The sequence below is a fragment of the Ammospiza nelsoni genome, chromosome 5 (assembly GCF_027579445.1).
Source record: "Ammospiza nelsoni isolate bAmmNel1 chromosome 5, bAmmNel1.pri, whole genome shotgun sequence".
Lineage (NCBI taxonomy): Eukaryota > Metazoa > Chordata > Aves > Passeriformes > Passerellidae > Ammospiza > Ammospiza nelsoni.
The window spans coordinates 21,889,000-21,913,717 of NC_080637.1; the positions used below are offsets into that span (position 1 = coordinate 21,889,000).

Here is a 24,718-nt window from a genome sequence, read left to right on the forward strand (position 1 = left end):
TTAAAATTCATAAAAATATAGACTGTCATGCTAAAAGAAACCTATTTGCACACCATGTGTTCCAATACAGATCAATGGTGTTCTCTAGATGGACAATTCTTCTCTAATGGCTTTTATTGATTATCTCAGCATTTTTTGCACTGCAACAGATGACATTGCAGCTGCTGCTTATTATGATTTTTATGTTGGTCATATAACCAGACAACACAACTTCATAACAGCCAGCAAAGTCATCCTCTCATTTTATACTCATTTATGTGCTGACTTGAAGTATACTCCATACAATTACCTATAACTTTATTGGTTTAATCTGTGAAGTATGCATTAGACTGCACATCTGTCATCAAAGTCAATAATTACTTCAAAACTCAGAAATAAACTTCTTTAAAAAATCTGTAGTTCCTATGGTAACAGCCACTCATGATTCCCTCATAAGCTGTACCCGATTAACATAATTTAAAATCCAGAATATGAAAGAGTACAGTTAACTCACAGAGGAAAGGTTATTTTTCCTACAAAAGGGTTAGGTTTTGTGGTCTAAACCAGATTTACAACACTTCTCCAAGTTTGTTTTCAGCCTCTCATATGTGCTATTGACTGTTGTCTTGCATCTGCTGAGCGTACTTTACACTTTGTTTCGTGGCAAACATATTCATTTTAACTGATATTTCTCATATTCGTAGGAAATTATTTTTCTAGGAAATTAAATAAAATCTGATGACAAAAAGGGAGAAAATGAAACTGAGTTATTTGAATTCCACTGAAGAATGTATAAAATTGGCAGCTAGAAGTGTCCTTTTTTGAAGGTAGGCTGACCTCATTTTGTGTAGAAGTTATTATTATGGCTAAAAAATACAGACATTTCCACTGTATTTAAGGATTTTAGTTCTTTTTCTGCACAATCATATTTCAAATTGCTTCAAATAATTATTCCTTATGAGGTATACTTTATATGCATATAATATGTATTTACAATGTGTTTATCTACAGGAATGACCAAATCTGTCATTCCTGTCAAATTTTGTCTCTGTCTTAGTCTGACCCTGTTGTTATTTTACTGTTTGAAAACTATGCAAAAATTGTTGTTTTTTCTGTTTTTATTGAAGAATGGCTTTCACGAGTAAGCTGGAAGATTGGACAGAGAATACCATCTTAACAGAAGTATTCTATCTTGAAACCTTCTGTGGTCCAAAATGTAAATCTGCATTAGAGACAGACTAAGCATCCACTGTATCCTCACAACTACCAGTTTTCAGTCTCTTGACTCACATATCTTTGTCATTCTCCAATTATATTTCTCAGATTATATCCCAAGCTAAAAATGGACAGAAGGCCAAGAACATCCTGAGGAGAAGGACTTGGGGCGTTGCTTGATGAGAAGCTCAGCATGACCCAGCATCCTGTGCTTGCAGGCCAGCAAGCCAGCCACAGCCAGGGCTGCCTGAGGAGAATAACGACCAGCAGGCCAGGGGAGCTGACCTTGCCTCTCTGCTCTGCCCCCAGGAGAACCCTCCTGGAATGCTGCATCCTGCTCCAGGACCCCCAGTATGAGAAGGACATGGATTTGTTCCAGCGTGTCCAGAAGGGGGTGATGAAGATGCTCAGGTGCTCAGAGTGCCTCTCCTATAAAGACAAGCTGAGGGAGTTGGGGTTGCTCAGCCTGGAGAACAGGAGGCTCTGGGGAGACCTGAGAGCAGCCTTCTGGTACCTAATGGGGGCCCAAAGGAGAGATGGAGAGGGGCTTTTTACAAGGGCATGTATTGAAAGGGCAAGGGGGAATGGCTTCAAACTGAAAGACAATAAGTTTAGATGCAGGGAACAAATTCTTCACTATGAGGGTGATGAGGCTCTGACACAGGTTAGCCACAGAAGTTGTGGTTGCCCCATCCCTGGAAATGTTCAAGGCCAGGTTGGATGTGGCTTTGAGCAACCTGATCTGGTGAGTGGCATCCCTGCCCACGACAGGGGGGTTGGAACTGGATGATATTTAAGGTATTTTCCCACACAAACCATTCTAAAATTCTGATTCTATATTTGTAATCTCTCTTAAAGATCAAAGATCAGAAATGAGCATATGATTGACATACTACAGTTCACTTCCAATAGGTGAGCATAAATACCAGGTTGCAAAGCATGGAGTAGCATCTCTTTATTTTTCTGCAAAATATATGAAAAGAAATTCAAAGACCAAGGAAATGGGGATCCAGGCATATGCTGCTATCATTGCTGATGTTTTTGTGCACTGTGGATTATTCATGTAAAAGCAAATGGAAAATGCCAGAGGACATTCTTTGGTGCATGATGTAAATCAAAGATTTACACTAAATAATTTTTGGGGCAGAGTTTTGCTTAGGCAATTCCTGTTTAGTTTTATTCTTTCTGTTCTGTGCAGCTTGTGTCATGCCTTAAACTGACAGAAAAGACTGCAAGGAAATGAAAGGAAAAAAACCAGGTATTGACAAGATATTTTTCCCATGGATCCTGAAATGATTCTATTAAAAATAACCATTGTAGTCCTTCCTGTGCTGGTCTATCCTCCTGTACCTGTGATGCATCTGTCTCTAGCTATTAGGGGCCAGAGTGCTGCATGTTCACACACATTGTTTCTTGTGCCACATCTTTCACTGGCACCAGCAAGATTGAGGGCTACTCAGCACGATGACAGAGGGAAAATAAAGATACAGATCATGAGTCCCAGCATTACAGTAGATAAAAGATTGTGCTGTCATTTTAAATCACTGCAGATTATTGATGACACTTTGAATACCAGGGGAAGATAAAGTAATATGGTTTAAATCTGTCTGTACAGTGGAGGGAGATGGAATTCATATGTGCCACAAACAATTTTTCAATTACTGAAGGACTGAGTAAAAGAAGTATTTTGTGTGTGGAAGAAGTATCTGGAGTATTATACCATTTTATACATCAAATACATGAATTTAGTGTGCATCTAATACATTAATCACTGATCTAAATTTTTTATGCAAAAGCCTGATGCATTGTTAGTTTCAATGCCAGTGCATTTGCTTCTATTGCACTGTAAACTGAAGACAAAGGTATTCTAGGAAAAAATATTCCAATTTTAAAGTTGTAAAATTTATGTCAAAAGTTCAAACTTTTATATGCAATTTAATATCTATTTCTTCTCCACATGCAAAGAATAAAGGAGAAAAATAAATGGGTGGGTTATATCTGTTGGAGGAGCCATATTGATTATCAGAGCTGTTAAAGCCTTAATTCCCTGAATAATTAAGACTAATATCCTCAGCATTGTTCAGGACCCTCTTCTGGCTCTGACCTTGAATGGGTAAAATTAAAGTGCCAACCACCAGCATTCTGTGAAGTTCTCACTTTTTTATAGATTTTCCTCCTAATTTTATCACTAAATATTCTTAACTGAAGACCATGAACATTAATTGACGCTAATAGAATACATCCTACCTTCTGGCATGGAATTTTAATAGCTTCTAAGAATGTATGAATTGGTAATACTGTATAATAAATAATACATGAGTTTACATTGCTGCAAAGCATTTAAAATAGTTTAGCTTCTTTCACACCATCTGCTAAATTCACACATTCATTTTCTGAAAGGTTTATTGTTGTTAGAGGCACTTATAAGAGAGAAAATTAAGTCAAATTGATAACAGAGAGAATGCCTACAATCAGGCCTTGGCTTATTCTTGAGAAAATGCTCTAAGCTAAATTAACATTAGCTCACACAAAGATGAATTATGCTTTCAGATAGTGTAATTCAAAAAAATTCAATTGAAATTAATTGAGGGATATAAATCTGGAAATAATCCAGTTGAATTCATGGAGGTATTAAGCATTTATAATCTTGTGAGAGGAAAAATGTATCCTTTAGTCAGCTAAAAAATCCTAATATGTTGGCAAACTCTTAAAACATTTGTGCATTTCCACTGCAAATCTCTGCTTGCAGTAAATAATTACTATTTTTTGGATGGCACAAAAGGGAATATTACACTTTGGTGACGGAAACTCAAAATTGGAAAATACATGTAAAGCATTTGAGGTGAAATTAACTTTACACTTTATTTGCATGCCAATACACAGCTTAGTTTGTTGTCTACATTGTTTCAAATAAATGAATTTAAAATACCTTTAGCTCTACAAAAACCCAGCACGGTACATTGACACCAATCATTAATGAATAGAACTCATTTTCTAACAACAAACTGCATCTTCTTTTGGGCTCCTCTTGAGATTATTTTTAAATGCACTGTTCATAGATGTGACTGACATTTGGAAAAAATTCCCCTGAATGTCTTGCTTCTAATGAAAGAAGTATTTTTTTATTATTCATATGGGATTAAATACCCAAACAGCATGTGATTAGCTGCCCTCTGGGTGAGCAGCGTTGCATGCAGAGCCCAGTGCTTTTAAGTACTAAATTGATAAATCAAATTCTGAAATATCCTTTCAGCCAAAACATTACTCTTTGTTTTAAGCGTGAGTAATTCACAAACAGCATCATATCAGTTTTCTAAACTAAAATTGCTGTTACACATTGGAGTGTTAAGCACCAAATAGCTATTTGACAGATCAAAATACAAACCAAGAAATAAAATATAGTCCAGAATTGACATAATACAGAAAACAGCAGAGAAATCCTTCCTAACTGGTAGATTACAAACAGAAGTGAAAAGTTTATCTTTAATGATTGTTAACTGAGTAAATAACATGGCACTTACCTCTATAAAATCAATGAACAGCAGAAAACTTTGCTGAAACAATTTACAACAGCTGATGTGTTTGTCCCACGAATGTGCTCTTCCTAATGAGTGGGCTTTTAACTAATGAGAAACTGAGGGCATTTGAAGATGAGAGCAGAATTTTATCTAAACCCTCATCACGTAATTGTAAAATAAGTAAATAAATTCATTGAAAAGGTTGATGTACTACTTGTAAGCATCTGAGCTCTATCTGTATTAGTTTTGTATCGCCGGCTTTTATGACCTGATATGGGATGGACCAGAGGGGTGTTTGAGGGGAATTGTGTTTTGAGAGTTGCACACTCTGGACTCAGCAGCGACAGGCATTAGCAGAAGGGACATCTCGGTCATTGCAGCAGGGGGACAAGTAGGGATGCTGGCAAAACCAAACAAAGCAAACAAAGTAGTTCAGGAAGAATTATATTAAAAACTGGCTGGATGGCTGAGTCCAAAGATTTAGTGGTGAATGGACTCAAATCCAGTCGGCAGTGGTGACTGACTCAAATCCTGTGATTAGTGGTGTTCCCCAGGGATGATCCTTTCCAGACTCACTCCATGATTCTATCATTTGTTCATAATCCTCCCTAAAACTAAATATGAAGTGCTCAGTCTTTGCTGTTCCTTGAACATGACCTGTGGAAGTGGAGCCCAAGGATCACTGTTCCCTGATCCAGTGTCTGCATGCCATGGGGTGGTGTGAGTGACCACAGAAGGGCAGAAGGGACCAGCAGTATCACAGCTCCAAAAAGAGGCTTTTAAAGTCAGCATGACAACAGCTACAACAGCTCCATGCCACCTCCATGACCAGTCAGACCCCCATCAGACATACAGGGATGGATAGAAAGAGTCCCTGCGTACAGAGCTATGATGGTCAAAGGCATTTGTGTATCCTAACAATGCAGACTAAATGGTCAAAAATGTCCATATCCCCATGTGGGAATTGTGAAGTGTAAAAAAAGGAAACCTTGGGTTTCCTCATCTTGTCAAGCATGGCAGTTGCCATTTAAGTATTAAATTTGAAACAAATACAGGAAACAAGTACAAAGAATTATTGGAACAACTACAGACATTTTTGTTATTGTTCTTGCCACATTTGTCTCCAATTCTGCAAAGCTATTTGGATTAAATAGGAAACAGGTAGTTCCCTGAGCCTTGGAAATAATGAAGGCAAGTTTCCTATGGGCCTGTGTCTCATCCTTGACTGAGCTCCAAATTAAGGTTTCCCAAGGCTGAGGCATGTACAGAAGTTCTCTCCAGCACTGGTTCTCTAGCTTGCAGGATGACTCCCTTTTTTCATGTCTTTTACTCAGCAGGTTTTTCCCACCAATGAGCTGGTTTCTGAGATAGTATCTGATGCTTGAACCACTCTCAGTCTGGCTAATATTTGCTGTTGGGGAGGGACGTGCTTGCATGGACAAACAGACAGGGTTTTGCTCATATCTGTATGGTCAGCAAGGGCCTGAAGATCACTTCTACAATGGGAAATGCTGACATAACTTCTGATTACTGACTGTTATAGCATCAGTACCAGGTAGGTGCCCCTCAGCCCCCGGCAGCGCTCAGGGTCCCACGCAGACACAAACAGCAGCACAGCCAGCAGGCACTGCTCTTCCTGAGCACCTGCCACATCTCAGCAACACCTCTTTCAAAACAAAGGGCCATCTAGTTGCCTAAAATAGATTATAGGACAAAGGGTAAAATTAAACAGACAGCTTCTCATGTTTGGCCTTACATCCATCTCTTTTTAAAGCCAAATTGTCTCAGCCTGTAGACTCGGGAGTGGAGGCCAATCTGACACATGTTTGAAATGTCTCTCTCTCCATGTGTTTCTAGAAGAATTTTTCCTTTGGAGGGTGGCTGCTGTTACAGGAGTTCCTGTACAGCAGTTTCCCACCTTCTCCTTAATAAACACTTACCCTTTTTGCAAGGGTTAGTATCCCCTTGGACCCTCAGGTCTATGCAGCTCAGCCTTGACAGATCTGCACTTATATACCCTCTCCTCTACTTTTATTCTTCTTCTAGTCTCATTTCACTTGACTTAAACATTTCCTTTTTTCTTATCTGCACTCAGAATATGAAACAAACAGGAGGAATTTTTGTAAAGAACTTTTGTGAGGAATTTTTTTTCCCATTAATGTCTTTAGGAGGAATGTTTTCCCATTAATGTCTTTGTTCAAAAATACCATGTAAAGAGTAACTTTCCAATTAAATATTAATTTAATTGTATGCAAGACTAAAATATGCACACACTGTTCACATGTATTTGGGTTATATACGTTTGTAGGCAAAACCTTTGCTATAGTAAAAAAATAGAGCTGAGCACATTTAAAATAGAGTGGAAGAGTGGAAGAAACAATTTAGATAAACCAGTAGAAAATACTGCATTTCCACAACTAAAGTGGTAAAGAACAACAAATTTGAAATATTGCTTGTTTTAATTGATATTGTAGTTCCACCTGATATTTAGGAAATGGAGATCATGGGAGAGATGCAACAATTGCCATGAGTCAGCAGCTGACAAAGGATGCCTGTGTGTGTATATATAATTCTGATGGAGAGGACAATGACACCAGGATTTGCAGTCTGGCTCCTGCCAAGCTCCTCCTGTGCCATACAAAACTTCTGCTAAAAATAAAAGCCCAGGCAGCCTTGCTCTGTCACCCTGACCTCGGGGGGTGGGCAGCTACATCAGGAGACTTCCCAGGTCCTGTTCCCTCTTGGCAGCCGTGCAGAAAATGTTCTAGAGGACAGAAGGAATGATGGCTGAATCAGACGAGGGGGAACTGCAAGGAGACACAGGAGACTGCAAGTTGGATAAATAATTCAGAGAGACACTTGTGCTTTGGTTTTATTTGAATTAGAAATGAAACCAAGATCTTTGTAGTGGAAGGAATTTGAGAGAGAGTGCTATACTTTATGTAAAGCAGCATTTGTTTAGAGGTGGAGAGAAAGTTCAGCTGTCTCCAGCTTCTTATTATGTATCTAAGAATAATATTTTTATTTTCAGTTTTATTCCTGATAAATGTAATTCAGCTTCTAGTGCATCAAGAAAGAAATGCCTCAGGAAATTCAAATACATATGTGGGATGTTAAATATTGCCACTTGAATAAAATGTAGTATGTTCTCAAATACAGAACTGATCTGATTTGGGTTTTCTTTCAAACAATTAGACAAAACAATTAAAATACATATTTTCTAATTACTTATCAAGTAGTTATTAACATTAGCATTTAAAAACTTTAAGAAAAAGTTTAAGTCCTAATATATATTAAAAGCCAGGTTTTGTGCCATGTCACAAATGCATTTGGAAGAATAAAGACTTCTAAAAATTCACATGCAATATAACAACTGGGGTAGCATAAAAATTCTATCCAGAATATGCATTTAATACCAAAATTACTTTTAAGAGTTTTAGAAAAAAAAATTCAACACTTCTTACAAAATAACTTATTTTGCTTCATAGCTAGGAAAAAAGGGTGAAAAGAGCATGGGAAAAATTAAGTCTTAGTCTGACTTTTAATAACCATTTTTAAAATAAATGTTGTCAGGCTAATTACACCTGTGGACTGTGGATTTCATTTCAAGCTCACACATATATCAAGAACTGAATTCTGCTCCTGAATCTGCTTTATTTGAAGTTCATGTGAAGTAAGAGGGCTTATCAGATTTCCAAGTCACATCATTGCCTAAAAATGCAAACAGGCACTTCCTGATGCTGTTAAAAGCAGTTGAGCTGATGGGGACTCATAGGACTAAGGGTCCACATCTATAAAAATATTCAAATATTTAATTCATATTTATTAGCAATTTCAGTGCAGTGAGACATCTGGTTATCATTGGGCAGTGAGACTGATGGCACTGAACCAGGTTCAGTGGAAAATATTGGAAAATATTAAATAGTTAATTGCACTTTAAGTCCATATGGACTTTTATAAATCTATCCCTTCAAAGGTTAAAGGATTAGGTCTCTCTCTTGCTTTTCTGAACATGATTAATCACAAATAATAGATGTTTGATTTTATGGTTAGATAAACTACAACTAAAACACACCCTGAACCGATCTAGCTAACCATGAGGCAGAACAAGCTGCCTCTCCCAGCTTTCTGTTTGGACAGGGACAAGATTGGGGTGCTGGTACCAATTTTTAGCCACCTTTTTGTCAACACTTAGCACCAACACCTTTTTGGGGGACCTGTTGTGACAGGCTTTGGGTGAAGTCTGGCTGAATACTCAGGTCACCTCTGCCAAAAAGTGTTTGGTCCCTGTTGCCAGTACCCAGCCTCCAACCCAGAGTCAAACCCACCTCCCTCAACCTGCAGGACCAAATCCAAGATACCCCACGTATTTTGTTTGGAGGCAACTGCCAACACAGCCCCCAGATGCCAAAGCACGCATATATATATATATATATATATATATATATATATATACATACACACAAACTCTTTCACGTAGGAGTGTCTCTGAAAAACATATGTACAACCCACATGTGAGTGGCACTTCTGCCACACAGGAAAGGAGAGTGGGTGTGCACAGCTTTAGGGTGAAAAAGGTCAGACCTGTGTATACCAGGGCAGCTAAAAATCAGTCAACACCAATGAGAATTTTGGGCTAGCGATCCAAATTCATCAGGAGAAAGATCAGGGATTTATAGTGTTACATGGAAATTTTGTTATATGGTTAGATGTTCTGCCCAAGGAACACCTGATGCTTACTCTCAGTCTAATTCTAATTATGAGAAATTCAAAACAACCCCCCTTCACTTTCCTTATTTTTTCTAAAGAACCAAAAAATTAAAGATTTCTTACACCAATGCCTCTGCATTTCCACAGATGTTTAATTCCATAGGTAAATGTAAAAAGCCTGCCCTTCAGTAACATTCTGTGGATCTACACAGTGGTTTGGCCAATCTTGGTTTTTAGGTACTCTTGCAAGGAGCTCTTGAGAACACATTTGGCATTTGCACTCAGGAATCTCACACTGCCAATGGTCATTTACAATAAAAAGATAGGTGTGTTTAAACCTAAAAACTGCAAACATTTGTAAGCTTATCACTCTCAGAGCACAGTTTTGGAGAAATTAATGCATTATTAACAACTCTCATAAAATCAGATCTATGGTGCCCCTGCTCTTTGGACATCTCTCAAACTGACACGTGGGGTCTGAAGAAACAAGTTACCAGCTCTGAGACACTGATCTCTGAAGAGACACTTTACTCAAGGAACTTTTCCTAATTTTTTTTTCCTGTGATATTACCATTAATTTGGCACTGATTTAGAAAAAGATGTGTGGATTCACTTTTTTATGAACACAGACTAATTTTCCTTGTCAAACCGAAGGGAGCTGGTAATCCAGTCTCACAAGAAGAGAATAAATAACAGACCCTGCTCCAGTGGAACAGAGGAACGAAGCTATATTTAAAGTGCAAGGAGGAAGAAATGGAATTTATTGTTCAGCTTCATGCAGAGAGGTGGCTGACTCATAGGCCTGTGCAACTGACAGTACTTTCAGGCAACAGCAGGAGATAAATTAATAAGGAGAAAAAAAATGTTATATTGACTAAAGAGGAAGCTAAAGAACAGCCATGACTACCCACATACTTCTGCATGGCAGCTTTCTTCTTTTCTATTGTATAGCCAGAACGCAGAAGCTGAGGCCTGTGGCTAAGTCCCATCTCATAAATTCTCATGTATTTTCTCACGTGATAAGGAAACAAGCAGGATTATTTAAAAACTTCAAGAGATCAAGTTATTTATTTATATTGAAATAGAAGATTTTTGACTGCAACACTAAGTACTTTTGAATGGCAATAGAAAACAATAAGGCAGCTGAGAAAAAACTTTTTTGTGAAGAATAAGTTTGCTTTTCTCTATGTGTGTGTGTGTTTGTGTGTCTGCATTAAGGAGTGACAGTCAGAAATGCATTGTGCACAAAACTCACCTCACACTTTGGACTCATTTTCTAAAGTCTGTGCTGTTAACCAAAACTTGGGTAATTAGAGAGGGTAACAGTAAGCTACTGAAAAAATCAAGAATTTTGGGTTTTCTGATATTATTGCATCCTTATTTTTGTTGTACATTCATGTTCATGTCACGTTCATAAAGTCTTGTCAAAAACTTGTTTGCCAGCTAGTAGAAATATCATAAACACAGACATTTGCAGAAGTGTTCACTTCAGTCATGCCCCCTGACCTTTCAAAAACTCTCTGGGTAGGAGAACTGAAAGAGGAAGGATTCTAAAAAGTGCTGAAGATGGAACAGGGATGGAGGAACAGAGAGCCAGCACCCAGCCCACGGGCACTGCCCAGCTCTCAGGTTACACCAGCCTGTATCACAGAGCCACAGGTGATGGATGCTCCTGGCAGCCTGGGGGTGCTGTCGGTGCAGGCTGCAGGGCTCAGCAGCCCTTTGCTCCAAAGAGGCAGCAGCAGTCAGAGGTGGGGGAAATGCCACTTCAAGCCTCTGACACAAGCCTTTCTAACAACCATCCTTCTAATGTATGAACTACCGTACCAGCTTCTTTTCCTTCTTTGCAGTACTTTTTTCCAATCCTTTCTGCTTTCTGTCTGACTGAGATTCCATCTTCACCAGGCAGATCACCTTAATCCTGCTATGTTTAGCTTAGTGCAGCAAGGCAGAAACTTGTCCCAAGCAATCAGATCTAGATTATGAGAGGGAAAAAAAATGTTTTCCATGAACTGGAGAGAGGAAAATAAGAGTAAAAATGCAAATGTGATTCCTAGTTTGAAGATCACAGTTTGGATCATGTGCTCCTAAAGCTATCCAGATACAGAAGCTATATTTTCCTACCTTTGCTATGCCTTCCTTCTCTTCCTTCCTAACAGAGGGCTTTATTTTGATTTACACAGAAGTAAGATTCAATTTTAACTGTGAAATACAAAAGAAAATGTCTCAAACTAATACTCTTTTTTTCACAGAAGAAGCATCACTTATGAGTTTAAATAATACCAAGAGATGTTATTTCCTCTAAAATATGGTATAATAAAAAAATATTATATAATATAAAATATGGTATTATAAAATGGAAGTATTTAGAAATATGGGGTACTGAGGATTTTAATGAGCTTTAATTCAAATTAAACTCAATTAAACCCTCCTATAGAAAACAGAAAAAGTTTTGAAACCAGGGTTTTTTTCTCCCTTCCCTCTATTTACCTTCCCTTTGTTGCCATTTTAGTAAAAAAACAAAATGCCATTTTACTTCTTACATAACTAGTAAAATCCAAGGGTCTTGCAACATAAGATCAACTCCAGATTTCAAGGACGTAGTACAGTCATTTTCCATGAAATGTCATGTCTCATCTTTAATATAATTTTTGTTTTTCAAGCACAGGCAGCATATGCATGCGGGGAACTCCCTTAAGGACAGAAGAACCAACCTGCATGACATAGGCTGGGACATCCTTGGGCTTGCAGCTTGCCTAAACAAATGAGCTACGGAGTCATCAGGCTGCTGTGAGTCACTCAGAATCCCACACTTATGCAATTTGGATTGCAGGATCTCTTCTGACACCCACCGGGATGGTGACGAGCCCCAGGTGGTGAATGACTCGGGATGGCCTCCAGAAGGCGGGGTCACTACGCGGATGGCACTGCCTCACCTGGCCAGGGCACGAGTGCAGAACCACCTTGGGACAATGACTCGCTTCCTGGCCCCGAGCTGGAGCCAGGCTTTGTCACCGGGCTGCCCGAGTCAGGGTTTCTACATTTCAGGCAAGTTTGTTGGGCAATAAAAATGCTTGAAAGCATTTCAGTTATTCACACTGCTGTTCCTATCAGTGTGAAGGGAAGTAGGTTTGGGTTACACTCTCAAATAAGCCTCAGCAGTCTGCCTCAGGGATGTAGGAGGCTATGTGTTTTGACTTTCAGTAGGAATCACTCATGCAGTTCATTTGAATGAAAGGTTGATTTTTTCCACCTTAACTACAGACTAGGATTTCCATGATAAAACAAATTACAGCTCTATTCTTAGAAAAGTAAAACATAGTCTCATCACGTGTTGTACTAGTAATGATGCACGTGGTCAAGTTTGTCCAACATTTTTGCATTGTTACACCCTACTTTTGGGGTACTTGAACCCCAAGTAAAAGCAGGGAGATGCTCCATGATCTTTTGCTCTCCTGTACTTTCTTGGGGTGACCACAGAGGAAGCAGCTACCAGATGAGTGTGAGGGGAAGCAGACAGGGCAAACAACCAGGGAAGCAGGCAGAAGGTGGGGCAAAGGCCAGGGCCTCCAGAGGGACCAGTGGGGATGAGCAAAGTGGAGCCAAGCAGGGCGACAGAGAGCTGCCAAGGGACTGCCTCTTTTGCCATTTCCTATTCTTTCAGCCTCTGACTTGAAGATAATTTTATAGACAAAGTGCTGCACAAACCATAGGTTTTCTGGTTTTCTCTTTCAGGTTTTCACCCACATAAGGTGAAAATAATAAACCACAGTTAGTATCCCAAAAGGTCTTCTTCTGAAATGGCTGTAAAAAGAATATTGTGAATGGGTCAGGTGGGTTCTCAGCCACACATTGGCAGCCCCACTCTTCTGATATTTCAGTTGTGTCTGTGCAGATCACCAATCTTCAGTACACTTCCACAGACAAAGTTTTGAAATTTGCTAAATAATTGGTTTTGGTACACAGAAAGAAACAGAAACTCACTCGGATGGAGCACCATGATTTGCTGAAGAGCTGGCAGTGACCATATGCACTAAAAGGCTATTTCTGTCACACAAATTAGCAAATATGTCCCTGAATTCAGGCAGAATATAACCTAGTCTTCTGCAGAGGGCCAACACAAGAACCATATGTCATTTAAATGCCATTTAAGTGCTATTTTAAAGGCACTAGTAGGACTCCTCTGCTCCTTCACTCTTTCCATGGGGATTAATTTGGTAAATGTCATTTTTATACCGTTTTCAAAGGCAAATTGTACTTTACATTAAGGAAGTGGCACCATCTTGTGGCTGAAAATGAAAGTGTATTTTCTTTAGCAACGAAGTTGTTTTTCACTTTTCTTTCATTTCCCCCCCCCCCCTTTTTTTCAGGTTCTCATAATTCTACAGAGCAGCCCTTTGAGTCTAAAAACTAATCATCGTTTCAGAAGACTTTTGCACAACGCTGAGATTTATTATGCAAAAAATGTACAATATTATGAATACCTACCTTGCCACACAGATTTCTGACACACTGCCTAATGTCATAGAAAGATTTTTGAAAAATTCTTTTGAGGCCAGCTTCATAAAATTAGGAAAAAAAGTTTACTAAAACATTCATCAAGAAAAGAATGCCTACATTTGCAGTGGCAATGCCTTACTCCAAGAAGTGAGTCAAAATTCTTCAAATCCACATGCAGAAGATTTGTTTATTTAAGCCTATAATTGAAGCCTCAGTGAAATTATCCAATCTAGATTTAAGCATAATGTGTGACTTTGCCTTTACTCATGACTTCTCAGGACCATTAGCAAAGTTCCTGCAAGTTTAAAGCTAATAATACAGCTATGTAGCAATTTATTTAAAAACTGATACCCTGCCTTCACTCTTAGAACTTACAAGTTGCATACTTTTTTTTTAATAACTAAATTTCTTCATTTAAAGGACTAGTCAGAATTGTCAGCAGTCTACTGTAAAGACAGAAAAAAGAGGATATTGTGGAAGATGAGTATTAGCAGATTGCTTAATATGCAAACGGCTGTACAGCTAAGAGTAAGTGTGCAGAGCTCAAGCTTGTTTAAAGGCCTGCTCATAACTACTGGCAGTCACCTCGATGAGACTCATCTCTTTTTAGATATCACCAGTGCAAATGTCTACACCTGAACTGGTCACCAAGGCTTGTTTTGAAGTCTTTAGGGAGTAAAAGCTGCTTTTAAGATGCAGTTCATCTCATCTTGTACCAGATATCAGAAGTTGATCAGCTGACTCATTTCTCTTCTTTGGTTATAAAAGGAAAATGATGTGATTAGCATAGGTGCCAATAACTCCTGCAGTGATCTGCACACAGTCAAACAAATCCTACCCCTTGTGCCTCATAGAAATAACATTATCAAGATTTTTTTGAGCCCTGTGGATATTTAATTCAGAACTCCAAATGACTTTAAAAAGAGAATCTTAAATACATATTTCAAGAGCAACCTCTAAAAATAAAAACAAATTAAGAGCTATTAAATAGCTTAATATGGATTGCACTTGCTGTGTCAGGAGGTTGGCATTATCCTTTGTGGTGAACCTACAAGGGGAACTATATATTATAGCAGCAGTTGCTTTACATTTAGAGGCACTTTCTGTTCATTTTGCCATTGCTAAGTATATGTAGAAAGTGGCATTAACAAAGATTAACATGTGAAGTAACAATAAATGTTCTTTTTAATCACTGAAATAGAAGGACACCACTTAAAAATGAGGTAGGAAAGGAATATAAAGAGATATACATATAGATATTCAGATATACATATATATATGTATAAAGTTGTAAAGGCAATTCATAAGAAAATGCTTCCACAAAAACTTATTTAGCAAGACCATAACTACCTAGAACGTAGGCAGCACAGATTAAAAGTGTTTATTGCAAACCAGCTCAATTATTCAACCGATGAGAAAAGATACCAGAACCACACAATAAACACAACTGGGGAAGCTAAACTCTGCAATTCCATGTCCAGTGTTTAAGAAAATGACAATTCCTAGCCCAGCATAAAGCCCTCTAAGAGTTAAGGAGTTTGCCTAGGCTCCCTGACTCCATGTGTGTAAGGAAGCAATTGCACAGACCGAAAGCATCATGGAAATATTGCCTTAGGCAAGGCAAGGATCTGGTTGACCCTTTGGCCAATTATTGAACTGAAATTCTTTTGTTGTTAGAAGCAGTGTGACTCAGCTAAATGCCAGCCACTCCACCCACCTTTTATCTCCTGCTGTGCTCCTTCAATAGAAAATGCCACCAAGATTAGAAACTGTTCCTGCACTATCCTGGGCCTGACAGCAAGGATGATGACTTTTCCCAAATCTCTGCTCCTGCCATTGGCATCCCATCCTCACAGAATTAAAACAGGGGCATAAGTTCAGTGAAAAATCCTCTGAACATTAAACTTTGCCTCATCAATTTGAACAGAATTTTGAGAGAGCCTGAGAGAACCCAGAGCCAGGTTTGTAATTGCAGAAAGCATTGCCACCATTGGTACACTGATTACCATGCTGTCATGTTCTCTGCACTTCCTTGATGTGCCTGTATTAGAATGAACACTTACTATAGTTTCTCTTTTTCAGTATTTTTGGTGGGGCAAGCGAGAGATCACTGGAAACACTGGAAACAAACATAACATTATGAAATGGAAGCTATCAGAAAATTTATCCAGATTTATTTTTATCAATATTTATCAATCAAGAAAGATTTTGTTAACATTCTGACAAAAATATGGCACAAAGCAGAATAATTGGAAATTTCTTCATTTAGTAATCATACATTTAACAAATCTTAATATTGATGATCCAGTCTCTGTACCTTTACTCTCTGTAACTAAACTCAAGAGAGGCATAAGTCTACTTGCTAAGAAACCAAAAAGAGATTTAATAGAATAATTTAGAATTTAAGTCAGCAGTGGCTGAAAAGAGAATACAAAAGAGTTGCATACTGAGCTATGGCTGTTTCCAGGTCTGGAAAAATTCCCTCATTTTTTCTTAGTAAAAATATCATCTACCTCACTTCAGGTAAGACTACCCACTGGAGAACCAGTCATGTTTGCAGTGCCTTTGAAGTCTCATACATCTGTTGAACTCAACAAGCATCCACTACAGATCTCCTTGCTTCATTGTAAATGTCTACCATAGGAAGAGATTTACATTTAAGGGCAACTGCTTACAAAACTGGCAAATGCATCAGGACTCTGAGAGTGGGAGGTTTTCCACATGACTTTGGATTCAAATTATCTTGCATGATCAGCAGTGATTTCAAAAATCCATGTGAAGGAGCAGAGCTATTCAAAGCTTTCCAATAAAATGCATCTTGGAAATCCTGCCTGTTCTGAGGCCCTGGGCTATAAAACCTCATCCAGACAGAAAGCTACATTGAAAGTCCAGTTACAGCCTCTGCTGCTGCAGAAGTTTCAGTACAAAATGCATTGGAAAGGCCAAAGACAAGTGATGCTCTACAAGATTGTTGAAAGTAAATGGTTCTTTCTCGTCAGATTTTACTTTTACCCAAGTGGACAGGATGCATCCTTGTTGGAATAGAAGTGCAGGACACAAAAGAACAGTGATTATATACATACAAATAATGCATACATATACACATAAAATACATACATACACGTGCATGAATGCTCCCATCTCTGCAATACAAGGCAATTTTAATGAAACCAACTGTAAATAGCTGTGCTGCTCTCTGGATTGTGGGCTGGCAAGAGCCAGGGAGTGATACAGACCTGTAAAGTTCCTGTTTTGCTGGAGGGAGAGAGGTTATGGCTGGTGGGAAACTACTGCTAATCTCAGAGAGTATATTATGGCTGATTAATTTTATGGACTACACTGGTTAATGGATTGTTTTGTTTCCAAATACTTTAAATCTCTGATTGCTGGCTCAGAAGAATGTGTAGAAACCAACTCACTTGTGTAGATTCTTTACTGGGTTTTGTTCATCTGCTTGTTCAAATGTTTGGCATAACTTGAGCTATTCAGTCTTACCAACAGAAAAGCATATGTACAGCAAAGCACAAACTTTGATGTTTTATTAGTAGCTGATTTTGAGTGAAAAGAGAAAGAGCAGCTGATCACTAGCAGTAAACAATAATTTGCTTTAAGAAACAAGAAATAACATGTAGACATGGATGTTGACAAAAATTATTGCTACAAGACAGAAAATGTTAATAGTAACACTCTTGAAGTGGCAGGGCCTCACTGCATTTCTCTTTTGGCACTCCTGCATTCTGAGAAGCACAGGGCTGAGCTGCATGGGGTTTGTAGCTTACAAACACCTTGCAATGTCCTTCCCCAGGAAGATACAACCAGTGCAGATCTTAAGCAGGATAGAGGTGGTGATAGCAGAAGGGTGAAAACAAGAAATAACTTGCACAGCACCATGCACCTGACCTGATGCCAGAAGGGATTATATTAGGAGTGCTGGCTTTTAAGCTCTTGTAGCTGTGTAGACTTTGAGAACTGCTTCTAGAATTGCCACCACAAAGAAATATCTGTGTCCAAAAGCTTCACCTGAGCCCAGCCCAGCCCAGCAGCCAGGGTCAGCATCACAAAATTGTGGCCACACACTGGCATTTCTGAGTGCTCGGATTTAATCAGAACAGGGACGTTACACATTCCCAAAATAGCTGCGGGTGCTGCCTTCTCTGTTGTTCCAGAAAGCTGTCCAGCATCTTCACATATGCTCTTCTCAGCATTCTTCCTGTGCATCATTACAACATCATCTCTGATCTCTCTAGTTTTCTCCTTCATGTGTATGCTCAGCATCCCAAGTGGGTTGACTGGCATTACATTTGCCAATTGTTTTAAATATGGGAAACTGTAATTTCCCCAATCCTTTTTTTTTTATTGTGACAGGAGTGGTGTTTGAAATTTTTAATAATTTTGCACACATTTACACTTTTCACTTATAGGTAACCCAGAGTTAACAGGCAAAAACTCAAAATTAAGCCAAAACTGATAGTTATGGGAGACAAAGTTGATGAAAACACAAAATAAGTTTAGAGGATTTTTTTTCCTAAATTTTGTACACTTAAAACACAGGCCAGGAAGTATTGTGATAGTTATTTTCATTTAACTGAAATACTTGTTTCAAGTGATGTTTGCAAGAGCAATATTCAGCTCTAACATGATATTGAAATAAACCCAACAATTCTTTATTTATGTGGCTGTTGCTTTATTCCTGTGGGCAAACACCATTTAGATAATTGCTGCTGGCTGATGGGCTCTGTACCATTAGATATCCTGTCCTCCTCCAGCCAGGCAGATCCCAACCTCATGGCTTGTCACAGCTACATAAACTCCCTGCAGGTCATTCTCTCAGATACTGCACCTTAGTGCCCCCGCACTCAGTGAGAGGAATTTATCCCTCAGCTTTTATAGAAGTGCATTGTTTAATAGGGTTGCATTTAAATTTCTATAAAGGTTGTCAATCCAATGCTTATGACTCACAATGGAAAATTCCTCCCAGAGAGACTTTATTTAACCACTGACTTCTAGATTCAGAGAATGAGCAGTATACTGCAAAGAGAGGTAATAAACTTTCCTTTCTTTTAAATTAACCAGCAATCAGTTCTGGCTTCAGAAGTTTTATTACTTTTCATTAAAGGCAGTGGAGATTGTCTGTTATTGGAAAATGCGAAAGAGAGTGAAAAAGCTTTTTGACAAGACCCATTACACATATTTTATCATGTATTTTCTATTCAAAGCAATTTCACTGCTGTAGACTAAACAGAGAGTTAAATTAATATTTGACAGATTTGTTTGGAAGCTACTGTTCTTCAAAGGACCCCCAAATCATTATTAATTTTAGAAAACTTCAGACAGAAGGATTTTGAATTCCTTCCATAGCAGTGATTTGGTTTATTATTACTTTTTAGATGGCAAGATACCTAAAAGACAAAGATGAACAGAAAAACTAAAGGGATTTTCTGGACTGAGTCCTGTCCTTTGGTGTTAAAAGCAACACTGTATAGAATCGCTTTGTCTTGAGCTCCAGCTTTAAAGCACTAAAATCTTTTAGTTCCCACTTAATTCTGCTGGAGACACATTACAGACTGTTCTCAGAATTAGGAATCTGTACATTTCTCTAGAAATGTGTCTGTTATTAATTTATAAATACTTCTGGAACGAACATTATCTTTTACTTAAAAAAATATATTTCCTCCCTGTTGCTCATGAAGTCCCTCACCACCTGAAAATGACTCTGTTGATTGTTAAGAAATTACATGTAGGAACAGAAATTATATCAAGTCAACAGAAATTATACCTATTCATTGGCAGTATATATATATATATATATATATATATATATATATATATATATATATATATATATATAATATTTTCTTTGATCTTCTGTCATTTTGTTTTGCCATGGTGCTTCATCTCCTCTTTCCTATTTTCCCAGACATGCTATTTATCTTCTGAACCTGTTCCAATCTAAATTCACTTCTAGAAAATGGACAGAGAGAATCATACACATTATTCCTGATAAGGTGCTTTAGGGCCTTGCACAATGGCACTAATGCATCCCTGGCTTTTGTGGGAATCTCTCACCAGAAGCCCCAGGGACCTGCATTCATCTTTCTAAGGCCACATTGCCAGGGCAACTCCCAGCCACTCCTGGATCTCCCCTGCAGTCATTCTCAATCCAGACCCTTAAGCACTGCTGGTTTTACTACTCAGTTTCATCTCATTTCTACAAGATATACTCAAAGCTACTGTGCTATTTCTGTCTAATATTCTGATCCTCCTCATATTTGAGCACAATAAATAATGGATAAAGACAACTCATACTGCAAAATTAAGCAGAATGCAGGCTATGGATTGCATCATATTTAAAATAAATCACACGTGGTTATAGACTTTGGCAAATATCTTGTATATTCAAGAACAATATTGAGAATTGAGTGAGCTATTACTTCATTTCTTAAAAACCCAACAGTGTAAATATGAATTGATTTTTGTCTTCTCTTCTGAACATTTAGAGTTTGTGCATTTATTTTAGTCCATCTGCTTTATACCGTTCCTTAGGCAAACACTGGGTTACTTCAGTGTGAAGGAAGTCTCTGCATGACACAGGGCTGGGTAATGTTCTCTTTGCAGCCTTGACCTTGCCCATGGGGAGAGCCAGAGAAAGGAGAAGCATAGATTCAGTGCAGCAGTTGAATACACCTAAACCTGCTTTGGAGATTGGAACTATGACTAAGTTGTACATGAACAGAGATTCTGGGTTACAGAACACCATAAAACTTAGAAGACCATTCATATTCCCACAGACTTATGTAACAACTGACAGAACCAGAGAACACAGTCTTAAGCTGCGCCAAGGGAAATATTGGCTGGATATTAGGAAGTTTTTTTACAAAAAGGGTGATAAAGTGTTGGAATGGCTTGCATGGGGAGGTGGTGGAGTCACCATCCCTGGATGTATTTTAAAAAAAGACTGCATGTGGCATTTGGTGCTATGGTCTAGTTGAGGTGTTAGGGCTGGGTTGGACTCAATGATCTTGAAGGTCTCTTCCAGCCTAGCGGACCTGTGATTCTGTGATTTATAACAATAAGCAACCTAGAAATGCAAGGTAATTTATTTCTTGTTACATGCTAGCAATCTAGATGACATTCAAAAGGAGGAGAACGTAGTAGCTAAAGGCTGCCACTTCTGCCACTAAATGTTTCTCATGTTTTCTTGTTCTGATCACTCTAGTAGAAATAAAACCTCCTATCAAAAATAACTGTCATATTGTGTCTTTATGGGAATAACCTTATATTGCCTATACATTAAGTACACATCAGCCTACTGCAGTGTGTGGGCAGAGTTAAAATAGCATAGAAATCTTAGGGAGCCTTATTCCACTTGAATTGAACAAATTACTTTCCACCACAGTTAAAAATGGTTCAGGTTTTAGGAAGTTTAGTGAAAAATTAAACCCCCCCACCTTAAGCAAACACTGCAGGCTAAGCTTAGGGAAAATTATCCTCATGTTAATCAGCTGTACATGCTGACAAACTTGTTCTTTTCTGGTTGCCTAGCTGTCTACCAACCTCCTCTGGCTCCCTGCCATGACCTCAGTGAAAGAGCTGCTATTGCAGCAGCAAGTATGTTCTCAGAAAGCCTTATTAGCCGTGCTGTAGGTTTCTAGTTATTGAACAGCAACTCATTGTACTTTAATTATTGTGACAGTATATGAAATAAAAATGCTGGGTTTCATCTTTTAAATAGACACGAGAAAATTCAAGGTCAAGAAAGCTAACCCGACAAAACAGGTCATCGTTACATGTTGTGCTGTTGCAGCAAACACTACAAAACCAAATCCACATTTCAGAATGGTAGGTCTAAAGTTGCCATATATATATAAATATATATTTTTTTAATATAAATATTTTTTTTCTATTTTATATATATAATTTTAACACATGTAATGATAGGCTTGAAGAACTATGATATCTACGAATAAAAAAGTTACACATCTTCCAAAATTTATTTGTCACAAAGTATAGAAACTGAACTAAATTTCACTACTTCAGTCTGTAGCACACAGAATCAGTATTTATTAAAGGGTAAGTTTTAGGAGGAGGACTGCTGTGGATGTTCTCCAAGTTTAACAGTTTCTTCCACATCAGCCAGTGGGTTCTCATATGTGCTTAAAAGGCAGTTGGGCACCAAAACTATACAGGGCTTCAAGCAATGCTATGCTACACATATACCAGCATTTTAGTTATGAAAAGTCAGGTAGGTATGTTCTGATTGGACAACCACTCCTTCAGGTAGAGTTGGTGAGCATGAGCAAAGTAGATATCCACATAAAGCACTGACATAATTTGTATATCCCATCCTAACATACCATAGGAAGAGACCTTAATTGAAAATAATAATAGAGTAGCCAGGAATGGACCAATTAAAATAACTTGTCTGTCTGTGCTAAATCTCAGATATTCCTAAGGTCTTAAGGAAATTAACCTGTCTTTACTTACTAGAATGCAATCGAAAACTTACTTAGTTCTCTCAGAGGTGAAGCAACTGCAGACTACAGATCTTCTTACTGATGGGTCATATGCACTAAGCATCATAACTGTTTGAAAAAAAAATAAATTAAATTAATACTTTTCATCCATCTTCTCAAGCCAGTTTGAAGCATGTACAATTTTGTTTTGTTTATATATGTTAAAACTCCTACAGCATACATTTGTTAAGCTTTTAGATTTTTAAAGTATATTCTCTTTTGCCTATAAAAACAATATAATTCACAGTACCAGTTGCTCTAGTTGGCCTGCAGCTTATATAAGTGACCTCCCCAAACACAAAAATCAGGCTGATCAAGATATGCATGTTCTCAATCTTGCTTTCTGAGGTGGAGCCATACACCTGCAAGAACACTGATGCATAAAGACTGCTCTCTCTTTTCCCCCTCCCTCCCAAATATTTGCATCAACTGGCAAAACCCACACAGAAGCAAAACAGTTAAAGAAGTAGCAGAGACAGTATGATGCAACAGAGAAGCCCCAGATAGGTGCCCAAATCTGCCCTTTGACAGGGTTTCAGTCTTTGGCCTCCTGGAGAGCAGCAGCAGCAGAACAGGACTGCCTGGACACAGCCAGCCCTGACACACCACAGGGCTGCAGCAGTAAGGATCTGCAGGTGTGAGCCCCAGCACAACCTCAGTGAACAACAAAGATGTAGTTCATGCCAATCCGTTAAGGTTGTTATGTGCCAGACAGAGAATTAAATATTTTTTTTAAAAAAAGGGAAAATAAATAAAAACTATATAAAAGTTATTAAGTCATCCATCAAAAGGATCCAAGAAGAAATTGTTGCTGAGTTGCATTACATATTTGCCAGTTGCTCATTGACCTGTTGGGAGCAAACTATTGACCTCAAGGCAGATTTTAGAGGGCAAGTATGTACTTTGTTCTTAGCACTTACAGTAAAAAGGGTGCATTTTGAATGCACTTGCCTGTGCTTCCCTCCTGTCAGTAAAGAGGAGGCTTCCTGGTCAGAACCATGCTGATCAGGGTGGGAGGTCAGTCACGCTGCAAATAAGAACTGACATTTCAAAGCCAGAGCAAGATTTTTGTTGTTAAGGAAATGTGCTCTAACAACAGATTTGCAGATCACACTAAGGAAAGAACATGTGGCTCTTTTGCTTTTTTTAACTGGGGAGGTTCTTGAGCTCCATGGTGGCTGACTAATGGCTGAAGGGGGATTTTATTACATTGAATTCAAAAATTGTCTGGAAACTTACAGGAAGGAATAAATATTCCCTTTAACACCTGCAAATAAAACAAGATTAACTTATTTACTCCTCTCTCATGGTTATTGCTGAGTGTAAAATTCAAGAAGTCATACCTTTGCTGAGTTATAAACCAAGCAAAGAGAATAAAAAGATTGTTTCAAAAAGCCCTGTGCCATACAATTTTGAAGATGAGATCTAATGCAAGGCTAGACATTACCTGAGCTGGGGAAAGCAAAATGTTTTCCCAAAACTTGCAGAGCAGCTACAGAACTGTTGCACAGTTGCTGCAGGCAATGATCAGTAAGTAAGAGGAGAGAGAGAACACCCCAAATTCCAGTATGTTTTTAGTCCATCTTCCTCTCAGTCTTGAAAAGGAAAGCAATACAGTCTGAGGCTTCAGGCCACAAAGGAATTGCTGAGGAGCTCTTGAAAAGAGCTAGATATCCCCATAACTCAAAAGTACAATTCTATATCCAAAGCAAAACCAATCTTATCCTTTGTTGAGTAAACTGGAAGGGCACAAATTTCTTTCCTTCAAGTAAGCAGTCTGATGTCAAAAATGAGGGCTAGAAAAGATACAAACAAATGACAAATACAATGGGCACTACAGGAAGAGAAAAGTTCTAGCTGGCACCTAAGACAGGATTTGTGCAAGAAATGAAAGAACTTATTGTACCACAGCACTGGTTCTCAGGCTGCAGCGTGCTCACTCTTGCGGCAAGGACACTCTGCTGCCCACCAAGGGGGAGGCTGCTTCCGACTGACACATGGAATCTGCACAGGCCTTACTGACCAATTAGAATAAAACTTAACTGTCCTCTCTGGCAACTTTTGTTGCTAAATCGTGTCGTTCTGTTATTGAAACCTACAGCATACAAATTCAGTATAAAGCAAATAAAATACCATAGGTTTGATCCTCTGTCTTCTAAACTGTTCCTCACCTGAAACAGATAATGCAAAATTTCTGAGACAGGAAATACAGTGATTGAATCTGAAATGAACCCTAACTTAATAGATTATTCAGTTACCTCTGGGGCGTACCTCTCAGGGCTG

General features: G+C 38.4%; 1 protein-coding gene across 1 annotated transcript in view; it reads right to left on the reverse strand.

Moving 5' to 3' along the window:
* Positions 1–23,386, reverse strand: part of LOC132073668 (hyaluronidase-1-like) — a 36,237-nt gene extending 12,851 nt beyond the window's left edge. The window contains exons 1-2 of the mRNA XM_059472857.1: positions 23,356–23,386; positions 22,429–22,504 (exon numbers count right to left, since the gene is read on the reverse strand). Coding sequence (XP_059328840.1) covers positions 22,429–22,504; positions 23,356–23,371 — 92 coding nt within the window. The 5' untranslated portion in view covers positions 23,372–23,386. The remainder of the gene's footprint in view (positions 1–22,428; positions 22,505–23,355) is intronic.
* Positions 23,387–24,718: the final 1,332 nt, after the last annotated feature.